At 32.6% G+C, this 13,126-nt stretch overlaps 1 protein-coding gene across 1 annotated transcript; it reads left to right on the top strand.

Annotated features, from left to right (window-relative positions):
* The first annotated feature begins 1,353 nt into the window (after positions 1–1,353).
* On the top strand, positions 1,354–12,830 carry LOC140040955 (uncharacterized). Its single transcript, XM_072087264.1, has 7 exons — positions 1,354–1,448; positions 6,250–6,330; positions 7,124–7,255; positions 11,048–11,128; positions 11,940–12,071; positions 12,421–12,523; positions 12,745–12,830. Exons 2-7 carry the CDS (start codon positions 6,253–6,255, stop codon positions 12,828–12,830), a joined length of 612 nt encoding a protein of 203 aa, XP_071943365.1. The 5' UTR covers positions 1,354–1,448; positions 6,250–6,252.
* The last annotated feature ends 296 nt before the right edge of the window (positions 12,831–13,126 follow it).

Genomic DNA, 13,126 nt, shown 5'->3' on the forward strand with positions numbered 1-13,126 from the left:
TCTATTCAACACGAATTTCGTTCAACACGGAAGCCATCTTGCAGATTGTATAGCAAGAAAGGCCAGGGCCTACCTCAAAATTAAACTAAATTAAAAGTCGAATATATTGTACACTGAAAGTGCAAATTATATTCATCTTCATTAAGTGCAATACATTCGACTTAAGTGCAATCATTGAATCAATTTTATTTTGAATATTCCATTTTAATGTAACATATTATAGTTATCCACTTTGACCAAAAATTTGATTGAAAAAAAAATGTATTTACCTGAAAAAAAGTAATTTAAAGCAAAAAATGGCAAATTGGCTTAAATTTAACGCTGTGGCTAAAGATACGGTACCGTATTCTAACTTCTGTTTACTAAAGGTACGGTAAAATTGCATTACGTCATAATCAGCCAATGGGGTTCTGGTACGTGTGTGACGTCATCGTATAAGGACTTTTGATTTTTTTTCATATCGCGTCTGTTGTATCAAAGATAGTGTAGTAGCTACTACACTATCTTTGGTTGTATGTAGAGAATTCCTGTCGGCGGCGCCAGGCTGCATGGATGTGTGTGTGCGCTGATGAGGGATTTATATTTATTCCAAATAGCTTTTAGGCCTATATTTTTTATTAAACTTTGTTTACAATGGTGACGATAAACAACAAGCAAATGCGGACAATAAAGGGGCCCTCAAATACTATGATTTTTAGACAGTAGCCCCAGGGCTGAGTCACAGAAATCAGCGCACACATGCAGCTGGCCCCAACCTGGCATCGCTTTCCCTACACAAACAAACTCATATAATGAAGTTATAGTACGTACCGGTAGTAAGTAGGCCTAGGCCTCTTTTGAAACGGTTTTCTGTATTCTAGAATTAAAATCAACATGTTTTGGCTTTTCAATAATAATAACAGACGTAGGCTACATTTAGTTTTTTGTCACACACGACGGCGATAATAGCGATAAATGAAGCATAAAGACAATGCGGTTGATCACTGTTTTCGCGATATGAAAAAAATCCAAAGTCCTTATACGATGACGTGACACACGTACCAGCACCCCATTGGCTGGTTATGACGTAATGCAATTTTACCGTACCTTTAGTAAACAGAAGTTAGAATACGGTACCGTATCTTTAGCCACGGCGTAAATTTAATCATATGTTGTCAGTGAAAACATTTTTTTTTTTCGGTTTTTTTTTCTATGGAAGTGATTAACTTTAAATATTAAAACTACAAAATAACATATTCAAAGTCTGATTTAATTAATCTTCATTTTTCATGTTTTTGGGGGACAATACATCTTTAACAGCAGTTGAATTACACTTAATTGAATTAAATCTAATTGTATCCTATAGTCTACTGTAAGTACTGTACAAGTTGGTCATCAAAGTTAACTCTACCTTAATTGTATTCAACTTAACTGCAATTTTCCACAATTGGAATTAAGTGTAGGCATTGGTAAGTTTTTTGTCTTTCCATTAAGTAAAGATTGGGTGTTGAGGGTTTCAAACAATTTAACAACAAAACATATACATACATTTGTTCATACTTAGTATGACTACTGTACTTTAGAAGAGATTGTGTTCTTCAAGTTCTTTTTTTTTCACAATAGACAAAGGTTTGTCATCTGTGCATTCACTAAGTGTTCCACATACCGTTACGCCAACTTGGACAATGTACAGTAGTACTTATACAAATAATACAACTGAATAACTGATACTTGAGGTATAACAATATTATTTTGACAATAATGTAATTTGATTAACAAAGCAAAAAGTAATGCATTCGTAAAAACTACAACAATTGCCAGGCCGTATACCCAGAAGGCGGTACACGACATAAACAGCCTGATTGACATGACTACATAATTGTATTTTTTTCCATCACGAAAAAAAAGAATGCGTTTTAACTACAAATTATGTAATGAATAATAAAGTTAAAATGGTTCATTAAAAAAAATCTGCAGTACTGTAGGAAGCCTGCAGACTGCAGTAGGAAAAAGCTTTCACCATGTAGAATGCCCTCCATCTTTGGGGGTGTCACGAAACCTAAGACCGCGAAAGCTAAGACCCCCTAAGACCTAAGATCACGAAAGCTAAGACCCAAGACCTAAGATTACAAATTCTAAGATATACTACTACAGCTTAAAAACAATACTTGTTTATTCATACATAATTTTAAACACAGTAGGTTTCATTTATTACCATAAATATAATTTAATACTACCGCAAAACATAGATAAACTCACATTATTTTCGCCCGTTGAGTAAATGTATATTTTTTCTTTACAACAAACAAACTTGACAGGTTGTTTGTTGGTATATATTTACTCCATTGTGTTGGTCCAGAGGATGTTTTTCTTACGCACCTGCCTTTCTTGTATTTTTACTCCAAATTTGCTGACTAACTTTATCCTGAATACCACACTTTAAAATTAGGACTTAATTATAAGTACTTTCAGAAGGAGAAACACATAAAAACAAATAAATAAATCCTTTAAATTTATGATTTTACAGACGTGTTTCTTTGTATACTGTAACTTCTCGAGCTCCCCATGGAGGTATAAAAATATCTATTTTTATACCTCCATGAGCTCCCCATGCTCAATGTTTTTGTTTCTATGGAGCGCCAAAAGAGCAACAATAATAGTACATGTATAAAAACAGAAAGAAAACGAAACAAAAAAACTTATCATGATTTTTAAATTAAAATTTATTTGCCAGTATTTATTTCTTCGTACTTGCATGATTATACTATTATCATTACAATTTTAATTTTACATTGTTCCATCCACACTGTAGATGGACTCCACAGAGTTTTCAGCCCTCTATATAATTGTTGCTCTTTTGACGTTCCATAGAAACAAAAACATTGAACATACTGTATGGGGTAGGCCTACTGTACTGTAGGCTAGTCATTTTGTGTTCGAGAAAAACGTCTTTATATCATTTTAAAAATGTATTTGTTACTTTTTATGTGATTCTCTTTCATGAAAGTGCCAATTCTAAGGTGTGGTATTCAGAATAAATGTTGGGAGTTAAAATACAAGGCAGGTGCGAAAGATATATATTTGTAATCTTAGGTCTTGGGTCTTAGCTTTCGTGATCTTAGGTCTTAGGGGGGTCTTAGCTTTCGTGGTCTTAGGTTTCGTGACACCCCCATCTTTGGGCATTATTATGAGCAATCTTGGTATACTTTAGCAGTCACTTGTCTAGCACATATTCGTTAAAGTGACCGGGTAGGCAACAGCTGCGAGTTGATCGTCTGGGCTCTGATACTGACAATGTAATATCCACATCATGAATGTCAGTTGATGTGCGGACATCATGGGAGAAGTGGTTTCAGAGTCGGCAGTGGTACTGCAGACAATGGATCAACCTAGTATGAGTGATCGGCTGGGATTGGCAGCTTAATTAGTATTTTAGTGAGTGTTGTCTCAGAAAGATGGTAATCATCAACGCTGTTCGAGTCCTCTTGGTAACACAGTTGACGCCGCTGCGATCGAGGAGATGGTGACAAAGCCTACCTTGTAGCATTCAGTATGGTTGACTTTGTACACTGTACTGACTGTACTGATAGTACTTTTGTTCTGTTTTATTGAATGATGCCGTACCTTGTTTTTGATTTTTGTATGTTACCTGGAAATTGAATAAAATAAAATAAAATAAAATAAAAAATAGACTAAAGTGCTATCAATTGACGTTACAAGATATGTAGTTGATGGGCCATGACTTGTTACAATCGGCTAAGACTTTAATATCAGAGCTTAATGAAAAATGATGCGTTGGAGCCTTTGACTTTTCGCTATGTGCATGATTGATACAAAGTTTGACAGAATTAAGTGACTGTGTGACAGAGGAATTTAGTCGTTAGTAAATTGGTCGCGTTGCGTCCACATATTGCTAGACCACTGGAACGTAGTCTAGTGTTTAAGCAAGCCATGGTAATTGTAAGCATTCCGTTCTTTTGTAGGGCCAAGGAGTTCAACATTACGGAATACGGACAGCGTTCTCAGTGATTGGGTTCTTATTTGGGTTTTTGGTCCAGGAGCAAGGTTGGCGCGGATTACAGTGTATGGGCCATAATAAGGCCTATAGAAAGGCCGATTAAACCTTAGTGTAGTAGACTTCCATGCAGTACATGACATTCGCTGTCAATAATGTACACAGCTGTACAGTACATGATGTTACACATTCTCACATCACTAGAATGATTTTACATACATTTGCCGCGAAGGTGGTACCAAACTGGGTTTCCAGTGGACTGCAGGATATCGGTATGTGAGTGCGAAGATGGCATCTCTATGAGAGGTGGAAGCTATACCATATTTCTTGACGGCGCACAGTGGGCCAGTCAATTCAAAGTGTGCAAAAAGTCCAAAATGGTAAATGTGGCAATCCAAAATGTTTAATATTGTATTAGGAAGAAGACTAAAATTATATATTGTTTAATAATAATTTTATATTTCGTAAATTTAATTGTGTAACCATGGAAAGTGGGAGAAACCATGAAATTTTACTTAAAATGAGCAAAAACAATTTGATAAGTTCACTGTTATTTTTTTTAGAAAAAAGCAATGGTTTTGATACTGCATTACATTTTTATCTGTTACTAACCATATATTTGTGACAAACTTTATTGATAACGTAAACAAATTTATTTATGTACTGTAGTTCATCTGACCCACTTAGGCTTCAAAATGAAATAGATGTAAATTTTAATCAAGTTACTCAATGGCTTAATGATAACCAACTAACATTAAATATTAAAAAGACAAAGCTTATGGTTTTTAGTACTACTCACATCACATGTATACAGTAGTAAGTTTAAAAATATCTCTGTTTCTTTTAATAACCATATTATTGAGAGAGTAAATTCTTTTAAATATTTAGGTGTAACTTTTGACACTAAACTACTGTAACATGGGCGGATCATATTGATAGCCTTTCATCAAAAGTTGCCAAACGCATTGGTGTTATACGTCGTATAAAATATTTTATTCCATCAAACACTCTGAAAATGTTAGCCAATGCACTAGTTATTCCTTTATTTGATTATTGTAGTTGTGTCTGGTCAAATTGTAAAGTAAACTTTTCAGATTCTCTTCAAATTTTATTAAATAGATTTGGTAGAATATTATTATCTGTAGATATCAAAACTCATGTTAGTGATATCCTAAACTCACTTGGTTGGAGTACACTAAAGGACAAATGGAATGAACATATTCTAATATTACTTTTCAAGTGCCTAAATGGACATGCACCACCCTATTTATCAACTCAATTTACATTTACTGAAGATAGTCACAATAAAGGTACACAAAGTCAAAGTAACAACACTTTGATAATACCTAAATGGAATAATACTCAAGGTAAAAGAACTTTTAATTACAGATCTACAAAGTTATGGAACTTTCTACCTAACAAAATAAAAAATGATCTTTATGATATGACAGTATCAACTTTCAAATCACAAATTTCAAAACTTTAATTTTAATTCAAAACTAAATCTAATTAATGCTCAATGATTAAAACTTCTTTTATCTTGTTTCAAAATCTCAATTATTTCTGTTTTTACCTTTAAATGTGCTTACTTTAATTGTGTTAATTTGATTTTTATAATTTTAGGTTTAATTTTATATTTTCTTTTTTCCATTTATATACTGTATTTTGTTTACATTTATGTAGTTAAGAACTGAACCACTTTGGAAATCAGTACATTGTATTGAAAGTGTATTTCAGAATAAAGAAAGATTAAATAAATAAATAAATTTAAACTAGGCAATGATTTTCGATTTTCTCCCTTTTTTCATTTTAAAAACTGTTTTCCTGTTTTTATTTGTTATTGGAATTTCTCTGTATGCTCTTTGTACTGTATTTTTTTGATGTGTTTTTTCATTATCATGGTTTTTGATGTTTTTTGTTATAATTTTAAGAGCTTTGTCTGTGTATATACAAACTTCAAATTTTAAATATTTTATATATTTAACAATAATGCTGTGCAAGCAGCGCATTCATTCATTATAAGGGTTGTACTTTACCCCCAACTATACCAAAACAGTGCAAGGGTGACACATGAAATAGGTCAGGTTTGAAACTTAAAAGCATCTTGGTATCGAGTAAACCATTCCGATTTTATTGTTTTTTAAAAATCGAAATGATACTCACACCATCACAAAAAATAAACAATAGATAACAGTTTAGTAAAGATACTATACAATTTTTGTTAATAATCAAACACCAATGTTGTATCTTCGCAGATAATGGAGTCAAGAATACGTCATTATATGCTAAGAGAAGGAGTTAGGCAAGAAACTATTGATGCCCTTCAAGACAAAAGTGTTAGTGAATAAACATTTAAATTCTATGTGTATTAATTAATTAATTTACTATGTCTCCAGTAGTTTGTAATACAGTATGCCAGGTAACTTTGCTTCCAATCTTTTCACTGCGTACCCAGTGTAATATGCTGATGCTATAGTTATTTTGAATACCACCTGTACATGATTACTATACAGTAATAAACAACTTAATTTGCATCATATGAAGTCTGTATCAATTCATTACAGTAGCAAATATTTTCCCTAAGACTGAACTGCTTAAAAAATAATTGTTTTAAATTTTGCCTACCAGTACACCCTCTCTATATTTTTTCTGACTAATTTAAGTTACTTGCAATTCTTGAAAAAAACTTGTTCTTGGACATAGAAGGACTTGCATCAGAGATCCACGTCACAGCCTAATCAACTGCGCCCCCTGTCTAGGACTGGCTGGCCAACCAGTTCCAGCTTGCATTCCTTTTGAGAGTAGACATTTCAACATAATGGTGCAAACTAAATCCTATGTTCAGAAATTGTGCTACTGTACATTGATTTATTCATTGAGTCGATCCGGAGAATGGCATTGGTAAAAAGTGAAAACGTATCTAAAATCTTGTTCACATCCAAATCCTGTCAAAAATTAAATTTGCGCTAAAACTAGAAAATTCCTAATGGAGTCTTCTGTGGACTAAGTTCTATCAGTGTAATCAACATTTGGTCAAAATCTGTTCAGTATTTTTGTATTAGTAATCTTACTAACAGACAAATAAAGCATGCAGTAACCTCCATTGTAAACATGGTTATTCTTTTACAGTTGAATTCTGTTGCTCAGATCAACAAGACATCTGACGAGACTCTGTTGACGACTTATGGACTGAAATCAATTGAAATTGAGAATATACGGCGTGGAGTTGAAATGTTTGAATTGCATCACAAAAAAGAAACGGTAAAGTGTGCAGATTTCTAGACATTGTATATTATTAGGCAGTACTGTACTACACTGTATACTTCTTTGTGTATTCTATCTATCAGTATGTATTGCCTTTCCATATTTATCTTTGACATTTTTTACACCTACTCTATCAGAATTGTAAAAATTATTAAATATGTTTTCAATAATGATTATGTTTTTAACCACAGGAAGATAAACCCAAGTCAATTAAGACTGTTGTGTCGTTTCGTTTTTAAATGATCATAAAGTAAAAAGGCTACAGTACCATTAATAAATAAAATTCCATCTCGGAAATAATGTCATATGGCCATTAGAGTGTGGTGCAGATGCTTCAATGGTTAGTAAATTTTCCTGCTATCCATTATAAGGGTTGTACTTTACCCCCAACTATACCAAAACAGTGCAAAGGTGACACTTGAAATAGGTCATGTTTGAAACTTAAAAGTATCTTGGTATCGAGTAAACCATTTCGATTTTATTGTTTTTTTAAAATCGAAATGGTACTCACCATCACAACAAAATAAACAATAGACTAGACATGAAACTCGTCACTTTGACGAGTTAGTTATCCGCACCACGACAAACGCCACGTGCACGTCATATGTTGGAATATTGCACACAGATAAAGATTATGGCATTATGACAAGAACTGAAGAATATGATATGCTGTTAGTGCTGAATTCTGTCATTTTTGTGTCATATAGTATATACATGCAAACAGTATAATCTGTATACATATTACATACAGTGTAGAATAGGTGAAATTACGGGACCCGCCATTTATTCCAATTTTTAACATGGCGACATTATCAAAATGAAACAATTAGATAGCAATTTCAGAAGGAAATTATCTCAGGAACAACATATTAACGTGTAGAAGAAATTTGAATACGTAAAATATAGATGCGCACCCTTTTAAATGTGATGAACTATTACGCAAAATATGAAAATACGACTTTTTTTATTCAACTGGCCATATGATGACGTCACAACATCCGATTGGTAAAATGTTTACATGAATTTGTATCTACAATCCAATAGCTTCCAGAAAACGTTTTAATCGTGATTATCACATTATATTCTTACGAGCTATTACAGATTAAAATTTACTGTAAAGATGAAATTAATGACCCGCGTAATTAAAATTTTTAGGCATGATGACGTCATAAAAATTAAAATATTTTTATCTCGTGCTAAAGAAAGTTGATTGACCTACACAATATATAAATGTAGGAGAAAAAGGAATACAGATAAGCGTGATGCGCTCCATTGAATGTGATGAGCAATAACGAAAGAGACAAAAATCCTATATTTTACATTCGTGTGGCCATACGATGACGCCACAATGTTTTTTTAGCCTTATCGATGCATGATCCGATATCTACAACTCATCAACTTCTAGATTTTGTAATAAAAATAAACGGTTCACGGTTTACTTTAGAAACTATGACTGTTTAAAAAAAGACATCATTTTGACGAATTTTTAAGCTTTTTCATAAAAAAACGCGCATGAATTGTCTAATTCAACGTGTTCGTATGCCGTTATTTAAATTGGAAAAGGTCTACATTGTTTTAAAAATTACTAGGAAAGGCTTGAAAAATATAATTCAAGAGAAAAAAATATGTTTTTAATGCTACGTGCGCACCGCGTGCGTAAAAAATTGCGCGCCCGTGCTAAAAATGACATGAAACGCGTAAAAAGTTGATTAGAAATTAATTTTGCGCATTTTGAAATTTTAAATGCGCGTGCGCGCGTAACTTCTTGTAAAACATGCCATTTTTAATCCGTAGAAAGTTTGCCCCTGATATGACTTAAATTTTGTCAAAGTGTCAATACTAAATGACTTTTGGTTTTTAATCTATATTCAATCATTGAAATTCATAAAATTGCGCGTAAGTCACGTTGCGCAACTATGACGTCATTCAAAAATAGGAGGTGCACAACTTCACGTAAATGACCATATGCTGTCAAAGTTATGAAATGTTATGTTTACACATTTTAGAGAAACGCGACTCACAAAAAGGAAGGAAGGAAACAAGAATAATACAGAAAAACTAGATTTGAACTCGTCACTTTGACAAGTTCGGGTTATCCGCGCAAACGCAACATGCACATACTTTAAACTATATGAACTTCGACAATTGTTATGCCATCCTATGACATGAATTAAGTATGTTTACAGTGTTGAATTAAACCTATTTTGTAGCATACAGCATATTACAGTATTTACAGAATACATTGTATGTTATATACAGTGTAGCATAGACGAAATTACGAGACCCATCTTTTAAATCCAATTATTAACACGATGACGTCATCAAATTGACATATAAAGATATTTTATATTAAGATAATTATCTAAATAATTACATTAATACAAATTTGAGGAATTTTGGGCACGTAAAAGAGAGATGCGCTCTCGTTTAAACGCAAGGAACTTTTACGTAAGAGATGAAAATATGACCTTTTGAATTCAACTGCCCATATAATGACGTCACAACATCTGATTGGCAAAATATTCACATGAATTTGTATCTACAATCCAATACCTTTCAGAAAACGTTTTAATCATGATTATCACTTTTTATTCTGACGAGCTATAACAGATTGAAATTTACTGTAAAGATGAAAATAGGTGACCCACGTTATTTACATTTTTAGACATGATGACGTAATAAAAATTAAAATATTTTTAACTCATGCGAAAGATAGTTGATTGACCTAGACAGTATTAAAATATCTGAGGAAATGGAATACGTATAAGCGATATGCGCTCTATTTAATGTAATGAGCAATAGCGAAACAGTCAAAAATCCAATATTTTACATTCGTGTGGCCATACGATGACGTCATAACATCCGAGGGGTAAAGATTCTGCATGAATTCATATCTATAACATATCTGCTTACATATTAAATTAAAAAAATTGGGGGTAACGGTTGATCCTGAGGAGCTATAATAGATTCAAAGTAGGCATAATTTTGACAATATTTTGTCACTTTTGCAACTAAAACGCACGCAAATTGTCTAAATCAACGTGTTCGTATGACGTCATTTTAATTTGAAATGATGTAAATCTTTTTTAAAATGACTAAGAAAGGCTGTAAAATCATAATTCAAGAAAAAAACACATGATTTTCATGCTCCATGCGCACCTTACGCGTAATTTTTTTCGCGCGCGTGGGAATTTTTGACATGCTAAAAATGTCATGATCAGCGTAGAAAGTTGATTAGAAATTAATTTTGCGCATTTTTAAATTTTAAATGCGCGTGCGCGCGTAACTTCTTGTGAAACGTGTCATTTTTAATCCATAGAAAGTTTGCCCTTGATATGACTTAAATCTTCACCAAGTGTCAATACAAAACGACTTTTGGTTTATAATCTATGACCAATCATTGAAATTCATAAAATCGCGCGTAACTTACGCTGCGCAACTCGAACGTCATATAACGAAGTTTCTTGCACATCTACAGCTACAGGTCAATCTTTTGACAAAGTTATACAATCTTATGTTGACATGGATGAGAGATATGCGACGCACAAAAATCCGGGAAAGAAAGAAGAATAACAAAGAAGATGAAAAAAAAGATATTTACAATCACAAGGGTTATCCGCAACTTAAAGTTGCGGATAACCAAAAATGTTGATCTCATACAATAACAAGGAGTTATCCGCTTGGTATACCAAGCGGATAACTAATAACAGTTTAGTAAAGATACTGTATGTATGTACTATTTTTGTTGATAATCAAACACCATTATCAACTAATGTTGTATCTTCACAGATAATGGAGTCAAGAATACGTCATTATATGCTAAGAGAAGGAGTTAGGCAAGAAACTATTGATGCCCTTCAAGACGAAAAAGTTAGTGAATAAACATTTAAATTCAATGTGTATTAATTAATTAATTTACTATGCCTCCAGTAGTTTGTAATATATACAATATGTCAGGTACTTTGCTTCCAATCCTTTCACTGCGTACCCAGTGTAATATGCTGATGCTATAGTTATTTTGAATACCACCTGTACATGATTACTATACAGTAATAAACAACTTAATTTGCATCATATGAAGTCTGTATCAATTCATTACAGTAGCAAATATTTTCCCTAAGACTGAACTGCTTAAAAAATAATTGTTTTAAATTTTGCCTACCTACCAGTACATGTCACCCTCTCTATATTTTTTCTGACTAATTTAAGTTACTTGCAATTCTTGAAAAAAACTTGTTCTTGGACATAGAAGGACTTGCATCAGAGATCCACGTTACAGCCTAATCAACTGCTCCCCCTGTCTGGGACTGGCTAACCAACCAGTCCCAGCTTGCATTCCTTTTGAGAGTAGACATTTCAACATAATGGTGCAAACTAAATCCTATGTTCAGAAATTGTGCTACTGTACATTGATTTATTCATTGAGTCGATCCGGAGAATGGCGTTGGTAAAAAATGAAAACGCACCTAAAATCTTGTTCACATCCAATGCCTGTCAAAAATTAAATTTGCGCTAAAACTAGAAAATTCCTAATGGAGTCTTCTGTGGACTAAGTTCTATCAGTTTAATCAACATTTGGTCAAAATCTGTTCAGTATTTTTGTATTAGTAATCTTACTAACAGACAAATAAAGCAGGGTGATGCAGTAACCTCCATTGTAAACATGGTTATTCTTTTACAGTTGAATTCTGTTGCTCAGATCAACAAGACATCTGATCAGACACTGTTGAAGACTTATGGACTAAAATCCAATGAAATTGAGAACATACGGCGTGGAGTTGAAATGTTTGAATTGCATCACAAAGAAGAAACGGTAAATTGTTCAGATTTCTAGACATTTTTTTTTTATTAGGCAGTACTACACTGTAGCCTATACTTCTCATATTTTGTTTGTTTTGTCCAGTTACATATTTTCTATACTGTTTTCTTTTTGCTTGGTAAATATTGACATTTATTTATTAAATATAAAATATATCATTTAATGAATTATTTATTAATTAGTCTAGTATGTATTGCCTTTCCATTTCATTCCATGTTTATCTTTGACATTTTTTACACCTACTCTATCAGAATTGTAAAAACTTGATCGAGTAGTTACCTACTGTTTTTCTAAAAAATTATTAAAATATGTTTTGAATAAACGATTATGTTTTTAACCACAGGAAGATATAAAACCCGAGTCAATTAAGACTGTTGTGTCGAATCCGACTTGGGATCCGACTTTTCAAGAGGCCACCAGCTCTAGAGAAACAGAGGTAATGGTTCGTAAGAATGTTTAAATGATCATAAAGTAACAAAGCTACCATTAATAAATAAAATTACCTCTCAGAAATAATGTGATATTGCCATTGGAATGTGGTGCAGATGCTTCAATGGTAAATTTTCCTGCTATCCATTCATGCAAATTGTACCATGTACATTTTTCTACTACAACCAGATAGATAAAAACTTGATAAAAATTTTAATAATTTACATTTGTTTATCAGTTGATCTCAAGTTAAGGTTCTCAAAAATTCTTACAAAGATAAAAACAGTGAGAAGTTTGCAAAGCTACAGTAAATCTGCTATATGAACATGTCCTCAGAGTCGTCATTTTTTTAAGGCTAAATTTGTAATTACTTTGTATACCATTACATAATTTAGCAAATATACTGTAAAAATATTAAACTTCATTTTTCTAGTAGTTTAATAGTTCAAGCTTAACCTGGATGATAGATGGTGGTGATATAATGGACAACTGCATCTGAATCTGACCTTGGAAAGACAGATTAAACAATTAATATCTAAATAGTTGTAATTATGCCAATCACCTATAGTAATTCTATGTACTGTAGTTATGAATTTAACTTTAGTTGTATCTAAACTAAT

Source organism: Antedon mediterranea, chromosome 1 (genome assembly GCF_964355755.1).
Source record: "Antedon mediterranea chromosome 1, ecAntMedi1.1, whole genome shotgun sequence".
Lineage (NCBI taxonomy): Eukaryota > Metazoa > Echinodermata > Crinoidea > Comatulida > Antedonidae > Antedon > Antedon mediterranea.